Source organism: Tachyglossus aculeatus, chromosome 10 (assembly GCF_015852505.1).
Source record: "Tachyglossus aculeatus isolate mTacAcu1 chromosome 10, mTacAcu1.pri, whole genome shotgun sequence".
Lineage (NCBI taxonomy): Eukaryota > Metazoa > Chordata > Mammalia > Monotremata > Tachyglossidae > Tachyglossus > Tachyglossus aculeatus.
In genome coordinates this window covers 35,608,592-35,629,622 of record NC_052075.1, presented here as the reverse complement: position 1 = coordinate 35,629,622, position 21,031 = coordinate 35,608,592, and the positions used below count along the sequence as shown (strand labels likewise).

General features: G+C 46.8%; 1 protein-coding gene across 1 annotated transcript in view; it reads right to left on the bottom strand.

Moving 5' to 3' along the window:
* Window positions 1–16,234, bottom strand: part of CAV1 (caveolin 1) — a 38,179-nt gene extending 21,945 nt beyond the window's left edge. Inside the window, exons 1-2 of the mRNA XM_038753165.1 lie at window positions 16,188–16,234; window positions 14,870–15,034 (exon numbers count right to left, since the gene is read on the bottom strand). Coding sequence (XP_038609093.1) covers window positions 14,870–15,034; window positions 16,188–16,217 — 195 coding nt within the window. The 5' untranslated portion in view covers window positions 16,218–16,234. The remainder of the gene's footprint in view (window positions 1–14,869; window positions 15,035–16,187) is intronic.
* Between the last annotated feature and the right edge of the window lie 4,797 nt (window positions 16,235–21,031).

Here is a 21,031-nt window from a genome sequence, read left to right as displayed (position 1 = left end):
AATCCACGTTCTGCCACAGATGACCAGAGTAATGACATCGTGGAAAAAAACATCTCATACCATATCCTTTAGCGAGTCCTTGGAGCAATTAACGGGCTTTGGGAACAGCACTGGAGGGTCTGTTCCTTTCTCTTGGTATTTATGTCAGGGAACACGTATTCAAACTGCAGAGGGCTGGAAAGGAAATCCTGGAACTCGACATTCACGGCATTCAGTTTCTCCGCTGGGTATTGACATGTGGACCCTCTGTCCGGTCTTTGGACTGTGCGTTTATACTCCTCCCAGGACAGACTTCCATCAGGAGCCCCTTTGATTCAAATCCTTGCTATGGGCTCCTCTCTGTGCTTCCCCCTCAGCCCACATTCTTTAACACGCCTAGTTTCCAGCACCCAAAGTCAGCAATTTTCTGAGGAGAGATGGTTGAACCACATCTCTTTATGTTTTTCACCTTAAATAAGAGATGCAGTTCATCCTGCACTTCTTTCCAATCCCAATTCCTCATCTGAAGCATCCTGGTCTTTCCAGAATGTTAGACACACCCTTGCAACAACAGACTTTTTGGTGGTATGTGTTAAGTGCTCTGGAGTAGGTACAAGCTAATTGAGTTGGACACAGTCCATATGCTGCATGGGGCTCACAGTCTTAGTAGGCGGGACAGTGGGTATTTAATCCCTACTTTACAGTTGAGGAAACTGAGGCACCAAAATTAATTCACTTACCCAAGGTCACACAGCAAACAATTGGCAGAGTTCATTCAATCATTCAGTCGTATGTATTGAGTGCTTACTGTACACAAAGCAGTGTAGTAAGTGTTTGGGAGAGTACAGTGCAACAACAGATACATTCCCTGTTCAGAACAAACTCACAGTCTAGGCAAGGAGTGGGATTAGAACCTAGGTCCTCTGACCCCCAGGCCTGTGCTCTTTCCACTAGGCTACCATAACTGCAGTCACTCCATTTTGGTAAGGTTTTTCTTGGGAATGGGATTTCAGATCTCAAGTATTTTCCTGGGATTTGGAAAACAATTAAATAAACCTATAGATTAGGTTTTGACTGTAACTTGATCTAATTTCACATTCAAATTGCCATAGAACAGAGTAATACGTTCTCCCTCTCCCTACCCACCCTACCTCACATTCGAAAACCTACATTAAAAATGATTTCCATGCCCTTCTCCATTGTCATGAAGGGCCTATCTTAGTTAACCTACTAATTCATGCTGGTTTAACAGAGACCCAAATTGTCCCTTCGAGAAGGTATGATTCCTCTGACCATAAAATAATCTTTGCCAGTTACAATAGTGAAAACAAGAGGCGGTTCTCTCTTGAAAGATTGGGACAGTTCCTGTAAAAAGCAGGAAGTGTTACATTCTGTGCAGGTGCAAATATGTTCTACCAGTTAATTCCTTGGGTGTTTCCATAGGGATTTGCTTGTGCAGATTTCCTTTAAGAAAAAAAAAAAAAGTTCAACCCATTTCCCCCTACCCCCAAACAATGGTTCGCGGAAAACTCTACTGCTTCGGGTTTCCCAAGCTAACACATTAATAGTTCAGTTAACCAGTCAACAGAAAGACCTCAGTGGGAAGGATGCCAGCATTGTTCTCCCCATTTCACTAAGGAGGAAACTGAGGCCTGGAGGTCACGGGCCTTTCCTGATGTCCCTTGGTGAGTTGGGACTGCCTTCTAGTGTGCCCCAGGGACCTTCCATCGGTGAGCATGGGGCTGGGACTGGATGTCAACAGGCTTGAGGGAGGTGGTCTAGTGGATAGAGCATGGGTCTGGAAGTTAGAAGGACCTGGGCTCAAGTCACAGCTCTGCCACTTGTCTGCTGTGTGACCTTGGGCAAGTCCTTTCACTTCTCCATGGCTCAGTCACCTCTTCTTTAAAATGGGGATTGAATGTGAGCCCCATATGGGACATGGACTGTGTCCAACCTAATTAGCTTGTCTCTAAACCGGAATCTGGCATAGGTTTCCAACACATAGTAAGTGCTTAATAAATACCATTAAAAAAAAAAGTGGCCGGCTACCGTGAGTGTCACGAGAGGGTTATCCCAGCAACCTCAGGGTCAGAGTTCAGGTTGTGAGGCTTGGGTGGTTCCAGGGAAGCCAAACTGGTCTGGGGTCACCTCCCCCAGGGAGGTGGGAGGATAAGGGGTAGGGTGGCCCTAGGGATCCCCACTTATTCAGAGCTTGGAGGTGGGTCTGGATTAAACCCATGAACTCCTACCCCACCGCAGTACCATTAGGTGTTATGAAAGCTACAAGTCTCAGAATGCTCTGGGCCCTAAACCAAAAGTGGGCTTGTATACTCCAGCCCAGTCATGGACATCCAAGCTTCTCCATTGAACAAGAGCAGCTGGGGGAGTTAATGCATGGTGAGTTGACCAGTTCGGCTGCCCGGCATGACCAAGACTGCCCCACACACTTTCCCCTGACTTGTGCTGGAATACTGAATTAATAATTTCTTGTTCAATATGGTCCAGTGGAAATAGCCCAGTGTCTGCCCACCTGCCTGCTGGGTGACCTTAGGCAAGTCACTTACCTTCTCTCCACCTCAGTTTCCTCATCTATAAAAGAACTCGTTACCTGTTCTCCCTCCTTCTTCGACTGTGAGTTCCATATGGGACAGGCATTGTGTCTGACCTAATTATCTCCCCGGAGCCCAGTCATCCTGCAGGTCCCTGTGGATTTGAGGTGCTCACCTGTAGCCCGGCCCGGCTGCTGGCTCCCATTTCTAGACTGTGAGCCCACTGTTGGGTAGGGACCGTCTCTATATGTTGCCAACTTGTACTTCCCAAGCGCTTAGTACAGTGCTCTGCACACAGTAAGTGCTCAATAAATACAGCTGATTGATTGATTGTATTTATTCCAATGCCTGTTACAGTGTTTGGCATATAGTAAGTGCTGAACAAACACCACAATTATCATTATTCTTACTGTCCTATGTGTTCATTGTCTCCTGCTCAAGTTCATAAACCCCTAGTGGACTGAGTACTGGATCTGAGTGGATTATTTTTTATCTACCCCTGAATTTAAGCCAGGGCCTCGCACATAGAAGGCATTTAACAAATACCCTAATTAACCCCATAAAGAGATGATAATAGTAATAATAATGATAATAATGATGGCATTTGTTAAGCGCTTACTATGTGCCGAGCACTGTTCATTCATTCATTCATTCAGTCGTATTTATTGAGCACTTACTGTGTGCAGAGCACTGTACTAAGTGCTTGGGAAGTACAAGTCGGCAACATATAGAGATGGTCCCTACCCAACAGCGGGCTCACAGTCTAGAAGGGGGAGACAGATAATGAAACAAAACATGTAAACAGGTGTCAAAATAGTCAGAACAAATAGAATTAAGGCTATATGCACAATATTAACAAAATAAATAGAATAGTAAATATGTACAAGTAAAATAAATAGAGTAATAAATCTGTACAAATATATACAAGTGCTGGGGGAAGGGAAGGAGGTAGGGCAGAGGGGGGATGGGGAGGAGAAGAGGAAAAAGGGGGCTCAATCTGGGAAGGCCTCTTGGAGGAGGTGAGCTCCCAGTAGGGCTATGAAGAGAGGAAGAGAGCTAGCTTGGCGGCTGTGTGGAGGGCGGGCATTTCAGGCCAGGGGAAGGACGTGGGCTGGGGGTCGATGGCGGGACAGGCGAGAACGAGGTACAGTGAGGAGGTTAGTGGCAGAGGAGCGGATGGCGTGGACTGGGCTGTAGAAGGAGAGAAGGGCGGTGAGGTAGGAGGGGGCGAGGTGATGGAGAGCCTTGAAGCTGAGAGTGAGGAGTTTTTGTAGACAAAAGGCAATTGTGGGCTCACAGTCTTAATCTCCATTTTACAGATGAGGTAACTGAGGCACAGAGAAGTCAAGTGACTTGCCCAGAGTCACACAGCTGACAAGTGGTGGAGCTGGGATTAGGACCCACAACCTTTGATTCCTAAAGCCAGTGGAACCTTTGATTTTCTTTCCACCATGGCATGCTGCTTCTCTAGGTATGAGATAGGTATGCACACTCCTCCCCCAGGAGACAAGCACATACATTTCCAAAGCTTTAGTATAGAGACATGGGAATTGCATTCTTCACTCAACTTTCAATGGTGAACCTCCTCATTATTAAACATTAAAAAAAAAATCACTGAATCTCATCTTCCCATCTTTTCAGTTATTCCCCACTCCTGCTTAGCCCCTACTCTGGGTAATAATAATAATAATAATAATAATAATAAATAATAGTAATAATAACAACAATGACATTTGTTATACACTGTGCAAAGTGCTAGGATAGATACAGTAAAATCAGATCTGAGACAGTCTCTGTCCTACATGGAGCTCACACTATAAGGTGGAGGAAAAACATACATTTAATCCTTATTTTACAGATGGGAAAACTAAGGTTTGGAGAAGTTAAGTGGCTTTCCCAAGGTTACACAACAACCAAATGGTGGAGTCAGACTTAGAATCCAAGTCTTCTGATTCCCATTATTGTACTCTTTCCACTGGGCTACATGGCTTCAGCATGTAGAGAAGCAGCGTGGCTCAGTGAAAAGAGCATGGGCTTGGGAGCCAGAGACCATGGGTTCAAATCCCAGATCTGCCACATGTCAGCTGTGTGACTTTGGGCAAGTCACTTAACTTCTCTGGGCCTCAGTTACCTCATCTGTAAAATGGGGATTAAGACTGTGAGCCCCACGTGGGACAACCTGATCACCTTGTAACCCCCCAGCACTTAGAACAGTGCTTTGCACATAGTAAGCACTTAATAAATTCTGTTATTATTATTATTATTCAGCACTTCTTGCTTTCTAGATTTCCCTTGGGGAGCTGGAATTCTTTGGCACAGTCCTTCCTACTAAAATCACATCTATTTCAGGAGGCCTTCCCTGCCTAATCCCTTACCCCCTCACCCTATTTCCCACCTCACCTATGCATTAGAGTCCTTGCCACCTAAACCCTTAAGTACTCAACCCACTCAACACTGACATATGTACTTTTAAAACTCCGTTGCTTCTTCCTACCGGTAATAACTGGTACCGGTTATTTTAGTATCTGCTTCCCTTGCTAGACTGCAAACTCCTTAAGGATAGTGACAGTATCTACTAACTTCACTGCACTCTTCCAAGCACTTAGTACAGAGGTCTGCATAGAACAAGTGCTCAATAAACACTATTGATTGATTGCACAGTCTCCAAGGGCACGATCTCTGCTCTGATTTCCTGGGATAACCACAGCGGGGTGAATCTAGGGAGCAGATTATTTCATGGTCCTCCAAACACATAATTCACCCTCCGAGGATCGGGCTATTCCTTATAACAAAAGTCAGAGCCAGAAAGGTAGCCGCAAGATTCCGCTTTCTGTGGTGTGTGGTATGCTAAGCTTTCCCATTGGGAACTCAACCCATTAAAAGAAATGTTTGAGCATAAATTCTCCTCTCACGAACTAGGCTGCAACCTCAGGGTTGTCCCTTGTGGGGAAAGACAAATTGAAGAGGTTTCATCTTTCAGGGAAGTACTGATGACAACCTCCATGTGAATCGTTTGAAAGGCTGACTGCTGCCAGGTATTCCATAGGGAGGAAAGAAGAGTGGAGACAAAACTATAGGCTGAGTGGGCCAGCTATCCCGACTTTGGCAGGATGCCCCTGAAATTTAAAGCCCTGTCCTGACATCTCATATAGATTCCTTTGTTTTTTTCAGAGCATAAAAAGTCAAACTCGTACCACGGCTGTTGGCCCTTGAAAATCGGATGGTGGGTTGAAAGGTGTCTCCACCTTGGCTAATCGGAAGGGTGACACAGGGAGGAGTGTGTCTATCAACTGCTATAATATACTCTCCCAAGAGCTTAAAATAGCGCTCTGCACACAGAAAGTGTTCAATAAATACAAATGATTGATTGATTGAGGGAGAAGCTGGGCCATCAGTGGAGAGGGAGGAGCCAGCGAAGGTGCTCTGCGGAGGGATTCCATAGGCCCCGGAAGGGAGGCTGCCTCCATCAGCTCAGTGTACACGGCCACTGTGGCAGTCCAATCCCTGTATTCCGCTCTGCATACTCCACCGCTCTCCCTCAAGCAGAAGTGAAGAAAGAAGTTGTTCCAGCCCAACTGACCTATACAGGGCCAAAGCTGCTGCTGTTTAGGTCAACGTAGAAGGGCCGCAGAAAGTGAACACTCTCTTCTTCCTCTCCATCTCCACTTCCAACTAACTCCTTGTGCTCCCCATTCCCCTTCCCCTGCCTCCTTCCATCCCACCTGTTTCCCTTTGGCCACTCCCTCTTTTGGGCTCACTTCCTCTAGGCTCTGCCCTCATCCCGTTCCCCTCCACCCTCCAGAGATCAATCATCATTAATTATATTCATTGAGCACTTACTATGTGCAAAGCACTGTACTAAGTGCTTAGGAGAGTACTGTACAACAATCAGCAGACACATTCCCTGCCCATAACGAGCTTACAGTCTAGAGGGGGAGACAGATATTAATATGAATAAATAAATCACTTTTAATATAATATTTAAAGGTACGTACATAAGTGCTGTGTGGGTGGGGCGAGTATCAGATGTCCAAAGGTCACAGATTGAAGTACATAAGAGGTAGTCAGAATTCTAGTCAACTCTCTCCAAGCCCCGGATACTGCATTTCACTTTGGGGATGCAGCAATAAAGCCTGCTCACCACTCAGTGACAGAGTTACACAAAACAAATGAATCAGAGAGGCCAGTAGAGGCTAAGCACCCGACTGCCCATTGGGTGGACACTTTATTTAATAACTAAAAACTCACCACCAAAGCATTAAAGCGTTAGTTGGAGTCAAGGCTCAGGACATACCCTTGGAGAATTGGTTCTAATTCTGATGTTTCCTTCCTTGGATTTTTTCTGAGAAGCAGCTATTCAATCCTGGAAATGGACTCTTTTTCATCTGCTTAATGGGTTGGTCGAAAAGGTTACATAACTGTCTCATACAATCTTGACCATTCATTCATTCAATCGTATTTATTGAGCGCTTACTGTGTGCTGAGCACTGTACTAAGCGCTTGGGAAGTACAAATTGGCAACATATAGAGACGGTCCCTACCCAACAACAGGCTCATAGTCTACCAGCCAAGCCATTGGGAAAAAACACAATTCTTCCCAGAATGCCAAAATACCCAAACCTTGGGCATACAATTGTCCTAAGGGTCTTGGCTCAGCTCCTCCTCAGAAGAGGAAATCGAAAACAAGTGGAAATTATTCACGCCAGATTGGAGGAGGTAAATTTGATCTCCAAACTGATTCATTTGCTGAACTGATCCATTTACCAAAATTATTAGTAGGTCTCACTGGCTATATTAGGAGTAGGTAGAATTATGATACTTTTTCCATAAGAAAAAAAAAATGCTAAAACTTGGCTGCTCGTGCTGTTACACAGGAAAATATGCAACAGTGAAAAAATAGCTATGAATCATTCTTAGGATGTAGCTGCAGAGGAGCTTTGTTATTTGGAGAATATAAGTCTAAGCTGCAGAAGGTAGAATTAAGCCAAAAAGCACAAGGGTCACAAGAGTGTTGAAAACTAAAATTAGGTAAAAGATCCTTTGCTTCACAGGCAGTTTATGACCTTCAGAGCTTTCCCGGCCAAAAAGCAGTCAAATGTTACTAATAGATACAGTGAAGAAGCTGCCAGCCACTTATACAAGAAAGAGGGCAGTAACGATTTCTAACCTACTACTTTCTGATTAACACTGGCTTAATTTTCATAGGCAGAGCAGTTACCCCTTGGCACACATGAATCCCAACTCAAGCTAGTCTTAATGGTGCAAAATCTGTCACCCTGGATTCCACGCAAGAATGTGCAATGGAGATTCTTTACCTGGTTTATACAGATGGCCCGACTCCCCAGTTATTGAGCCAAATTCAGTCAAGAGCTTTTAGAATGAGTTTGCAATGGCCTCAGTGGCCCCTCTTGGTGTTTCTTTGATTGACGCTGTGGCCTGAGGGTATTGGAAGCTCTCTTTTGCCCCCTTTCCCTGCAGCCAATCTGCCCTGCGTCTTGGTACTGCTACTAATAATAATGTGGGATTTGTTAAGGGCTTCCCGTGTGCCAGGCACTGTACTAAGTGTGGGTACATACAAGATGACGGAGGCAAAGGTAGGTCTGGGGACCGGAAAGGCCAAACTGTTCCAACTCGTCACAACTAAGATTTTGCAGATACTTGATTAATACTACTACACCAAAGGCAATCCATCAGCCACCCTTAGCACTCACATATATCAATCGATGAGGTTTATTGATTGTTGAGAAGGTATAACAGAATTGATAGACACTATCCCTGCCCATGAGGCACTTACATTCATTCCACTTATTCCTTTTTGTGCTTGTTGTTACCTGCTGTAGCTGTATTTTCCCTTTTGTTCCATTTGTATTTATATAACCTTGGTCTTCTTATTACCCTATTGATAGAAAGCTCCTTGAGGGAAGAGATTATGCCTTATTTTTATTGTACTAGACACTTGGGAGCATACAATTGCTCTACACCTAGTAGGAAGAGCTCAGTTCAGTGCTTGTCATGGAGCAACTGATCAGTAAATACTAAGAATTATGATGATGGTGGTAAAAGGCAATATTGGGGAGTATAATCCCACTGACCAGAATGGAGGGCTTGGGATCAAGACTGTTTTTCCATATTCTGAATTTTTTACAAGGGTTTTTTACAAGGGTTGTGCTCTCCTGGGTATATGAACATAACCAAAGACCCTCCACCCACATTCTTATTCCTGGACGAACTAACATCATCCAGCTCTGTGATCAACACAGAGGGATAACGGAACATTTTTTTGTTCTGCCGTCATTCCACCAGCCTGGTTCACTTGAGCCACATACCCCGTATCCTGGTGGCCCTCCTGAACACAAGGGCCCTTGACAGACCTCAGCTCTGCCCGCAGTGACTTTTCCAGGTAAGTGGGAAAGAATTCTGACTTTACTTATTGCTCCATGTGAGGGAGACGGCTAGGCATGTTAAAAAAAATTGTAGGTAGGTAGAATTGTGCTTGTCTGCAAGTTTGATTTGGCAGAGGAATGGATGACAAATTCCATCTCTTTGCTGTGCATGGTGAAGCCACCAATTGGACAGAGTTGAGTTCACCCAACTTTAAAAATGGAGATATGCAGAATTGGTCTGTCACCTGCCTCCCACTGGGAATAAAAATAATAAAAAAAGGACACAGATCTCTTGACGCAAGGCCCTGTGTGCATTAATTCCAGTGTAAGCCCGCTACACTATGGAGTTCAGATGGTACGGACCTCCTGCTTACAAGAACATGTCTGCTGATTCTGTTGTATTGTACTTTCCCAAGCACTTAGTACAGAGCTCTGCACATAGTAAGTGCTCAAAAAAACCAGCTGATTGATTAAGGGAAACAGCCCATTGCCAGCTCACTGCCTGCCCCAAGGCTATCAGAAGTTGCCCCGGACGGATTTGTTACATTCATCGTGGCAGCACCTAACCATTCTATGCAGCTTTACCAAGGGTCAATAAACATGAGCAGCTCAGATGCAAGAGAGGGAGCCCAGAACTTGCCCATGGTGCTGCAGAACTCCAAGCAGTGGAAACGACAGCTTCTGTTGGGGCACACAGAATAAACAAGCCGGCTAGGGGCAGCAAAGAGCAGAAGGCATCCAGTACAGTCCTCTGCCAATAGCCAGTCCCTCCCATAAATAATATTATTAATGCTGATGCTTTGGAAATCTGGGCTCACACAATTAGATGGGGATGGACTGAGAATCAGAATCCTCTGAATAGAAATGGATCTCTTATTGGGTGAGATGGGTGGGGAGGGGCATTCAAACAGGTGGTGTCAGAGCCTTCCAGCAGCTGAGCTATGAACAGCTGAAAAGCAAGGGCTCCACCTGTTCATCAATTTTCACTCTTTTAAAAACAATAGCCATGTTTCCTCTGTTCCTAAGGCTGCAGAATCCCTGTCAAGGAGGCTTAACCACAACACCTTCACATCCTTCAATTGATGCAAGGCTATGAACCACCCATGTGACTCAAAAGGGTCAAGGGAGTCCCACCAGATGTATTCATTTTTCATTCAATCGTATTTATTGAGCACTTACTGTGTGCAGAACACTATACTAAGCACTTGGAAAGTACAATTCAGCAACAAAGAGAGGCAATCCCTGGCTAGATTCAGGAGGCTGAAACCCTGAACAACCAGAGAAACACCGTAGCCTTCTGGATTGAGCACAGGCTTGGGAGTCAGAGGACCTGGGTTCTAAACCTGGATCCACATTAGGATCTGTGTGACCTTGGACAAGTCACTTCACTTCTCTGTGCCTCAGTTACCACGTGGGACAGGGACTGCATACTTTGCCTCTACCCCAGCATTTAGTACAGTCCCTGGCACATAGTAAGTGCTTAACAAATACCATAAAACAAAAACAAAGACAAAAAACAGGATGTCATCCCAGAGACCGTTGCATTTCAGGTCACTCTCTGCAAGGAGGCAGGTCCCAAGGGCTGAGGTAGCCAACTAGATAACGGGTAAAGAGACAGGGAGAGTATTAAGGTGAGGCAAGCAGGGGAAGAAAGGGGCAACAGTAATGGGTTAAAGAGTTATCTGTGGAGTCCAACAGGCAAGAACCTAAAACACATGAGATAAACAGCATTTCAGCTCTGCCTGAAGCAAGAAAAGCAAGATGCAGAGAAAAACCGGGGGTTTGGAGTAATTTCCATGGCGAATCAATTCATCCACAATATTTACTGAGCACTTACTGTGTGCAGAGTCTTGACTTAAACACTTGGGAGACTGCCATAAAGTAGGTAGGCACAATCCCTACCTTCAACTTAGAGTGTGGTCAAATGCTTGTCCAATCAAGCTGAATATGATTAGGTGATGAAGAGGAGTGAAAGCCCCAGAAACTTCAGAGTGATTTCAGATGCTGAAAACACACCAACTGAGAGCAAGCCTGTAAAGCCTTTAGAGAGCTGGCATCACTATGAATCCCTCTGAACCTGGTGAAGCATTTCCTTAGGAACAGGAGGCAGACATTTCTTCGCGGCTTGAGTGCGTGAGGATAGTTTACACGAGCTCCGATCACAGTCTTTGGAATTGTTCATTCCCTTGTTTCATCTGGGTTTTAGGAGTGATAGAACACTGGGCTTAATTGAAGAAAGGCATCTATTAATGTAAAACCTGGTGTCACATGCAAGCACATAAGAAAATATTCAGATGGCTCTGGGCGGGTTGATCCTAACTCTGACAAATGTCTCTGCTGGTGACGTGGAGAAAATCAATTAGTCTCTTTCCTTAAATTTTCCCCAATGAAAAATGCAGATAATCCTTAAAATACTTCTACAATGTGGGTTTTAATGACCTCCTGCCCCTACAGACTACGCTGATGCAAGGAACAATTCCATTATGTTGAAGTCAGAATCTAGTAGGTTAAAAAAAGTTATGTTCGATGTACACAAATGACAGTCATATTTAAAAGAAAGTTTCAGATGAGTAGTCAGTAGAAATATGAAGAGGAATATAAGTGAATTAAACTTGGGACAGATGTGTGCAGTAATTCAAGCCACCTTCTTGGTTCAGGCAATTATGAATTTTAAAAAAAATATAGCCATCCCTCATTTTAATTAACTCCACAATATCAAACTCCATTTTTAAGAATGGTTTTAGATGTGTTTCTTAAACTTGGAAAATTTCAGTCTAATACAATTTCAAGAGAACAGACAAAAACCATAAGATTCCCCCAAAGCTTGGAACAGTTTTCTTCAGACCAAATCCAATCTTTGCAGCATGATGGTATTAAAAAAAATAAAAACTAGCTCATTGACTCAATCATATTTATTTAGCATTTACTGTGTGCAGAGCACCATACTAAGCACTTGGGGGTGTACAATACAAGATTATTAGTAGACCCTTTCCCTGCCCAAAACCAGTTTACCATCTCAAGTCATATTCACAGGTGTAATGAAAAAAAATCCAACATAGATGGCCCTAATACAGAAGAAATGGAAAGCTATCTCTGAATATCCTTGATTGGAACCAATAGGACCTCAAATATCTCCCCAGCTAGATTCTGAAAAGCAGCATGGCTTAATGAAAAGAAAACCAGCTTAAAAGTCAGAGGACATGGGTTCTGATCCCGCTCCATCACTTGCCTGCTGAGTGACCCTGGGCAAGGCATTTCTCTGTACCTCCATTTCCTCATCCGTAAAATGTAGAATAAATACCTATTCACCCTATCCCTCAGTCTGAGCATAGTGTGGGTCAGAGGCTGTGACTGACCTAATTATCATCTTGTATCTACTCCAGTGGTTAGTAGAGTGCTTGGCACATAGTAAGTGCTTAGGAAATACCACAGTTATTATTATCATTAGAAGACAGGAATCAGTTTTACAAATTCTATTGTACTACTCCAAGGTAAGCACTCAAACATACTAATCGGTTGAAATATTACAAGTCGCAATATAGAGTTGTTTTTTTTAAATAACATATGCTCATTAAGAAAACCATTCTCCGCTAAAATCGAGTACAGGTGCTCCTGGGAGCTCCCCAGGTAACATACAGTTCTTCAGGCTCCAAGTTGTTCAGACTCTCCCTGCACTAGTCCTCTGCTCAATGGCTCTCATCTTTTCCCCAGTCATCCCATCAAGCTCAATTATCTTATGGAAAGGACACCCCTGAACAGAGACAATAACTGTGCCGCTCTTCACATTTTATACCCAGGCTGCACTTCCTCTGCCTCTCACCAGTGAGGGTTATTTTTAAAACTTTGATAGGGGAATTTTTTTGAATGCAGGCAACACTAAGGTCTTTCAGAGGCTTGCTTACAGAGCAGATTCCTTTTTCCCTGTTGAATAGTTTATCTTTCACAGTTGATTTACTTGACCCCAGTTTCCAAATGACAGAAGTGTGAGTTTTTACAGCCCTATGGCAGAACTGGTGTTTAACTCTCCAAGGCTGCAGGATTCTAAAACTAACTTGGTGTAAAGGGTGGGGATGGTAGAGTGGGAAGGAATCAGTAAGGAGAACTGGAGGTGCTAGCATTTGGAGAAATTCAGCTTTAAAGTTGCAGTAAGGCCCAATTTCATGATAAATCCACCTTTATTAAGTTGTCCCCCTGGATCTCAATTCTGCATTTTCTCCACATTCTCCTGTCATCTGTAACAGGAGGGGGAAGATTATGGGTTTAAATGGGTGTTGCAAAAAGTTTTCCAGATGGATTTTCCTTGGAGAGGTGGGAATCGAGGGGGGTCCTGCCCATTTCGTTGGTGCACAGTTCTGAGAATGATGAGGGGGGCGGGCACCAATTCTGCCTTCCTTTTCATGGCTTCAGTTGGAGAATTCCTATCCTTGCCTCCTGCATGTGTTTGGTAAACTTCTGCAACACTCTTTTTCCATGTGTGTTTGGTCTCTTTTGCTATTTAGTCACGCTGGTGGGGAGGCCCAGATTTCACACTGCCTGGACTGGGAGGTGTGACTCATTCTCCAGCCACTACTAATGCCCTGGAGGACAGAGAGGACCCCCCCTCCCCACCCCACCAACTGGACTGTGACGCTTCCACTCAGAATTTTCCAACTGCCAACTCACTTTCTTTGCTAAAGCTAAATGCAAAGAACCAAACTATTTTCTTTCCCTGGGAACCTGCTCTATCAGTAGCTTTAGCCATGCGCCAACTTTTTTCTCCAAGTTACAGGGGGGTGGGGAGGGGAGGCAGGGGTGAGGAAGCCAATAGTCCATCACCTGCCAGGCAAGGAAAATCTTTTAAGAGTCCCACTCACCTTCAGAACGACAGATTCAAATATCATCATCAATCGTATTTATTGAGCGCTTACTGTGTGCAGAGCACTGTACTAAGCGCTTGGGAAGTACAAGTTGGCAACAAATATCACTTAGAAATGCTCAAAAAACATCTGATTGATTGATGAATGGCCAGAAGAAAGTGCGTGTCCTTTAAAAGCCAGAAATCGAATGCAGGACAGCAATACTGTCACCCAGCCCTTATAGACTGGGTTGGGCTAAAACCCGGTTTGATTTGAATCTGGTTTAACCCTCTCTGGCTGGCCATCAGCAGAGCCAGCTCATCCAATTTCCGAAAGGGTTGAGGATCCCATCTGCTGTCCCGGCCCCAGGAAGAAAGTCTTCTGCCAAAGATGGGCAGGGTCCACGATTTCCCAACTCAGACTCACCCGGCCAGACGCGTTCCCCGGGTCGGTTTGTCCAAGATGCTCAAAGCCGGCAAAAAAAATCAAACGGGGCTGACGGAGGAGAGCCAAGCTGGCCACTATCTACTAGACCTGGATTGACCTCTGGTTTACCAATTAGAGTCTAAAAACGGGGATAAGTCCTCTTCTCCTTGCGGCCCTGGGGTTGATGGAGGGAGCTATCCCGGTTCGGAGGTTCAGGTTCCCACATCAGTCCTAAAGGGACGCAGAAGTCTCAGCCACACCCTGAAAACCCGAGGGGTCTACTTGACTCTACTGCCTTTACTTGTAGAGAGACACGCTTTGGACGGAGAGCTTTCTCCAAAGAGTTAAGTCTTCTCTCCTACTGCTCCCCCCTTCTCCCCTGTGGATTTTAAGTATTTTCAGGGCTTTCAAGGGGCCATTTCAGGATCAGGATGGATTTTTTTTTCCATTCCGACTGCTTGATTTGGGGGGCGGAGGAGCCTTTTGTGCAACAAGACATTGTCCGCCTGCTCCCAGGGACATTCTCTGGCGGGACGGGGTGTCCTATGGTGGGGGTATCCATAGGGAGGACCCCACCCACATACATCCCAAACGAAGAATTTGGTCCTCGGACCCCCTTGACCCTGCCCCCGGGGGCGTCTGCAGCCGGGAAGCCCCCCTCCCCCTCCACTCCTCCCCCTCCCCCGCAGGGACTGACCTTGACCACATCGTCGTTGAGGTGCTTGGGGTCCCGGTTGACCAGGTCGATCTCCTTGGTGTGCGCGTCGTACAGCTGCTTCTCGGGCAGGTCGTCTGCCATGGTCTTGTTGTGCGGCTTGTAGATGTTGCCCTGGTCCCGGCTGGGCACGGAGTAGAGCAGCCCCTGGCAGGGGGGGCGGCAGGGGAGGGCAGCTGGGTCAGCCCGGGGGGCGGGGCAGGGGAGGGACAGGCCGGACTGACCCAAGGGGGCCTGCTGGAGGGCCGAGGGCGCAGCGAGGACCAGAGCGGGGGCTTTTTAATCCCAGAGAGAGGGGGGAGGAGGAGGAGGAGGAGGAGAAAGCATGCATCCTCCCCCTACCCCACTGTACCAGGCGCCCAGAGCCCGCCACGCCCAAGTCCTACAGAGGGAGGGGGCCCAAACTTGAGCCACCCTCACTCCCCTCTTCCCAAATAATCTCCCCTCCGCCCTGCCCTGCCCTTGTCCATTCCGGACCCCAGCCCCGGCTTTCCTCCCCTCTCCAACAGACCCTCGGCTCCGACCCTCTTTCCCTCCACCTGCGGACCCTCCGCTTCCCCCCCTTTCCCTCCACCTGCAGACCCTCCGCTTCCACCCTCTTTCCCTCCACCTGCTGCCCCTCGCCCCCACTCTGACCTAGACACCGCCCACGGCCCCTACCCTCTTTCCTTCGCTCCTGCAGCCCCCTGCCCCCAGCCGGGACGCTCCCCGAGGAGGCTGTGCCAACTCCGGGATGGGGTAGAAAAGGGAAAAGTTGGGGCAGCCGAGTGGATGGGGGGGACAAGGGGAAAAGGGAGGTTGGCACCTCGAATAAAGTTCGCCCCGCCCCACGAGTGTTTGGGGGGAAACCCCACCTGGTTGTGTCTATGTGTGTTGGGGGTGGTTGCGTGTCTCTCTGTGTGGGTGTTCGCCTATGTGTACGGTATTGGGAGTGCATGTGTGTACCTGCGAGAATGAGGAGGCATGTGCCAATGTGCGCATATTTTGATGCAGGTGTGTGTAGGGCCGCTGTAGATGTTTGCGCACATGGGCATAGGTGGGCATAAAGGTGCTAGAAATGGTGTGTGTGTGTTTGTGTGTGTGTGTGTGTGTGTGTGTCCATCTTCGGCCCAACCCGTCCCGCTCTGTCGAGAGCCAAGCTTCCTCCCGGGCCGCTCAGTACAGGACAGGACAGCACTCAGAGCGCAGCGCTACGCTGCCCTCGGTACCCGGGCGGGACGGGCACTGGGCAGGGATAAGAGGGGGAAAGGAAAGAAGGAAAAGAAAGGAAAGAAGGGAGTGAGCGAGGATGCCGTCCTACCTCCGCGTCTACGTACTTGCCCCCAGACATGCTGCCCCTCCGAGAGCCGGGAGGCCGGCCGCCGCGCTCCCCTTTAAGGGGCGGAGAGAGGGAGGGAGGAAGAGAGGGAGGGCCGGGGGCGGACCCCGGGGGAGGGGGAACGGGCAGGAAAGCGATGATGATGTTGATGATAATAATAATAGTAATGATGGCATTTGTTAAGCGCTTACTATGTGCAAAGCACTGTTCTAAGCGCTGGGGGGGGGGGACACAAGGTGATCAGGTTGTCCCACGTGGGGCTCACAGTCTTCATCCCCATTTTCCAGATAAGGGAACTGAAGCTCAGGGAAGTGAAGTGACTGGCCCAAGGTCACACAGCAGACATGTGGTGGAGTCGGGATTCGAACCCGTGACCTCTGATTCCAAAGCCCGGGCTCTGTTAATCAATCAATCAATCAATCATATTTATTGAGCGCTTACTATGTGCAGAGCACTGTACTAAGCGCTTGGGAAGTACAAATTGGCAACATATAGAGACAGTCCCTACCCAACATTGGGCTCACAGTCTAAAAGGGGGAGACAGAGAAAAAAAAACAAACAGACTTTTAGACTGTGAGCCCACTGTTGGGTAGGGACTGTCTCTATATGTTGCCAACTTGTACTTCCCAGGCGCTTAGTACAGTGCTCTGCACACAGTAAGCGCTCAATAAATATGATTGATTGATTTCCACTGAACCACGCTGACAGTTATTAAGTGCTTACTACGCGCAAAGCACCGTTCTAAGCGCTGGATGAGGTCGTCCGGGAGCGGGGGAAGGGGAAGGGGCGGGAGGGCCGGTGGTCAGCCCCCGGGCTGGGGTTTGGGGAGGGTCCCCGGGCCAGTCGGACCCCAGGGGACAGAGCGCCCCAAACCGCAATCAATCAATCAATCAATCAGTCAATCGTATTTATTGAGCGCTTACTGTGTGCAGAGCACTGTACTAAGCGCTTGGGAAGTACAAGTTGGCAACATATAGAGACAGTCCCCACCCAACAGTGGGCTCACAGTCTAAAAGGGGGAGACAGAGAACAAAACCAAACATACTAACAAAATAAAATAAATAGAATAGATATGTCCAAGTAAAATAAAATAAATAAATAAATAAATAAATAGAGTAATAAATATGTACAAACATATATACAGCCGGGCTCCATTCCAAGAAGCAGCCTGGCTCAGTGGAAAGAGCACGGGCTTTGGAGTCAGAGGCCGTGGGTTCAAATCCCGGCTCCACCGGCGGCTGTCAGCTGTGTGACTTGGGGCAAGTCACTTAACTTCTCTGGGCCTCAGTTCCCTCATCTGTAAAATGGGGATTAAGACCGTGAGCCCCCCGTGGGACAACCTGATCACCTCCCCAGCGCTTAGAACAGTGCAAAGCACATAGTAAGCGCTTAATAAATGCCATCATTATTATTATGATTATTAAAAAATGCCATCATTATTATTGTAAGAGCGTGGGCCGAGGAGGCAGAAGGTCACCAGTTCTAATCCTGCTGCCGCTGCTTGTCTGCTGGGTGGCCTTAGGCAAGTCGCTCGGCTTCTCTGGGCCTCAGATACCGCATCTGTCAAATAGGGACTGAGCCCTTTCCTTCCTCTCCCCCTCGCCCCCCCTCCATCCCCCCATCTTACCTCCTTCCCTTCCCCACACCACCTGTATATATGTATATATGTTTGTACATATTTATTACTCTATTTATTTATTTATTTTACTTGTACGTATCTATTCTATTTATTTTATTTTGTTAGTATGTTTGGTTTTGTTCTCTGTCTCCCGCTTTTAGACTGTGAGCCCACTGTTGGGTAGGGACTGTCTCTATGTGTTGCCAGCTTGTACTTCCCAAGCGCTTAGTCCAGTGCTCTGCACACAGTAAGCGCTCAATAAATACGATTGATGATGATGATGATGAGGGATGAAGACGGTAAGCCCCATGTGAGGCAGGGACTGTGTCTAACCCGGTTGGCTTCTATCCACCCCAGAGATTAGTACAGTGCCTGGCACATAATAAGGTCTTAGCAAGTACCATTATTATTATTCTAATAATAATAATAATAATAATAATAATAATGGCATTTCTTAAGTGCTTACTATGTGCTACACACTGTTCTAAGCACTGGGGGGGGGATACAAGGTGATCAGGTTGTCCCACGTGGGGCTCACAGTCTTAATCCCCATTTTACAGATGAGGTAACTGAGGCTCAGAGAAGTTGAGTGACTTGCCCAAAGTCACACAGCTGACATGTGGCAGAGCCGGGATTAGAACCCACGACTACTGACTCCCAAGCCCGTGCTCTTTCCACTGAGCCACACTGCTTCTCTCTCTTGCTTCTCTGCTTCTATTAGAGAAGCAGCGTGGCTCAGTGGAAAGAACACGGGCTTGGGAGTCAGAGGTCATGGGTTTGAATCCCAGCTCTGCCACTTGTCAGCTGTGTGACTTTGGGCAAGTCACTCAATTTCTCTGGGCCTCAGTTACCTCATCTGTAAAATGGGGATGGAGACTGTGAGTCCCACGTGGGACAACCTGATCACCTTGTATCCACCCCAGTGCTTAGACCAGTGCTTTGCACATAGGAAGTGTTTAACAAATGCCATTATTATTATTATTATTACATCTCCCAGGGAAGCACCCGTGTGGATGCACTTGGGGAAATTAGCCAGCCCTTCTGCTAAATTCAGTCGGTGCCGGTCCTGCTGCTGATCTGGGGCAGCATTGCTCCCGACTCTCCTAGCCTAACAGAAAAAGGGGAAGGATTTTTCACCTGTGGACATTGCATCCTGCAAGTTCAGGACTTCTCAGGGGAGAAAATAAGATAGGAGGAGGTGGGGGGGACGGGAGGAAGGTTCTACCTCCCCCCAACCCCACTGAACCCCTCTAGACTGTAAGCTCACTATGGGCAGGAATGTGTCGGTTGTTATACTGCACTCTCCCAAGCGCTTAGTACAATGCTTTGCACACAGTAGGCTCTCAATAAATGTGATTGAATGAATGAATAAATGAATGAACCAGACTTGCATGGCGTAGTGGCTACAGCACAGGCTTGAGAGTCAGAAGGCCATGGGTTCTCATCCCAGCCCTGCCACTTGTCTGCTGTTGTGACCTTAGGCAAGTCAGTTCACTTCTCTAGGCCTCAGTTACCTCATCTGTAAAATGGAGAAACAAGGACTGAGTCCAACTTGATTTGGTTGTGTCCACCCCAACGCTTAGTACAGTGCCTGGCACATAGTAAGCGCTTAACAAATATCATCATCATCATCATCACACACCCATGTGGCTCAAAACATGGCCTCACATGCATGGACTCCCAGCCCCTGGGGAGAGGCTGAGGCCATTTGCCCTGTGGGTAATCCAGGTGCTGAGAGGAGCATTCTCAGTTATTAAACAGTCACGAAGAGCCTGAAATGCAGCTTCCCCTGCCCTCCAACGAAGGAACCCGACTTTCCGGGTGGGCCCATTAGTTAGGCACATCAGCTAGCACGGATTAGCTCGGCCGGGCCCGGATTTTTGTAGGTCAATTCGGTCAAAATAGACAAATGTCTCAGAATCCGACTGTCCAGGTTAAACTGGTCAATTTACGGGGCAACGACGACCCCGCCCACTCCAGCTGCTCTCTCTCTCCCAGTACATGCTCGCTACAGCTGAGGGTGACACAGACGATCACTCTCCACATCTTCAAAGCCATAATAGAACCACATCTGCTCCAACAGGCTTTCCAACTAAGCCCTCATTTCCTTTTCTCCCACTCCCGTCTAAATCTTCACCCTTGCACTTTAATTTACCCCCTTAATTCACCTTTCCTTCAGCCTCAAAGCATTTAAGTGCCTATCCCCTGGATGAACACGCACTTGGATCTGTGACCTTTGGGCATTTGATATTTGCCCCACCCTCAACCCCACAGCACTCGTGCCCAAATCTTTAAATTATATATTAAAAATTATTTATTTATAGTGGTGTCCATCTCCCCCTCTAGACTGTAAGATCATAGTGGACAGGGAACATCTCTGTTAACTCCATTGTACTGTACTCTTCCAAGAACTTTGTACAGTACTCTGCACATAGTAAGCACCCAATAAATATTACTGATTGATAGTCATAATTGGTTCATGTATTTATAGTAATGTCTGCCCCGTGGTGGCACCCAGTAACCATTCAATAAATACAAATGATGGACTGATTGGCTGATGCACCCAGTCCACATAAAGGATGGAGCATAAAGGATGCTCTAAGCTCCACAGCCTTCTGGGATTTGTAGTATGGGAAGTCAAAAATCCTGTTGGGGGGTGGGGGGGACTTCTCTCAGGGGAGATAATTCCCTTCTCGCTTCCCCTCCCTCTCACAGAAAATCATAACAATCCGTGATGCTAGTGCCGTCAATGCCAAATGAATTCTAATGAGAGGAAAAACTATGAGCGAGTGACTAGCATGTCTGAACAAGAAAATAAATGGGGCATCAGTTGCAGGAATCCCGCCCTCACTCAATGAGAATCAAAAATTCTGAACCTGACTGCTTTGAGAGATCATCACAGCGACCTCAAGCTCAAAAGGGAGTTTGGAGAGGAACATTCCAATACCTGAGGCTGGAAGAATTTTCCTTTCCCAGGTGCTCACTCTGATGACTCTTAAGGTGTAAGATGCCAGATCAGCACTTCATCCCTAGGAAAGCCTCCGATAAGCTCTGGCAAATGCCAAGTAGGTAGGCTCTGCTGGTGGTGGAAAAAGACATAACAGATTCAGTAAACAATGTGTGTTAAAATTTACCTTCGGCCTCTCAAGAGTAACAAATACTCGGAAAGTAATTTTGGCAGCAGTTCCTGGAACCAGCTAAAGGCTCA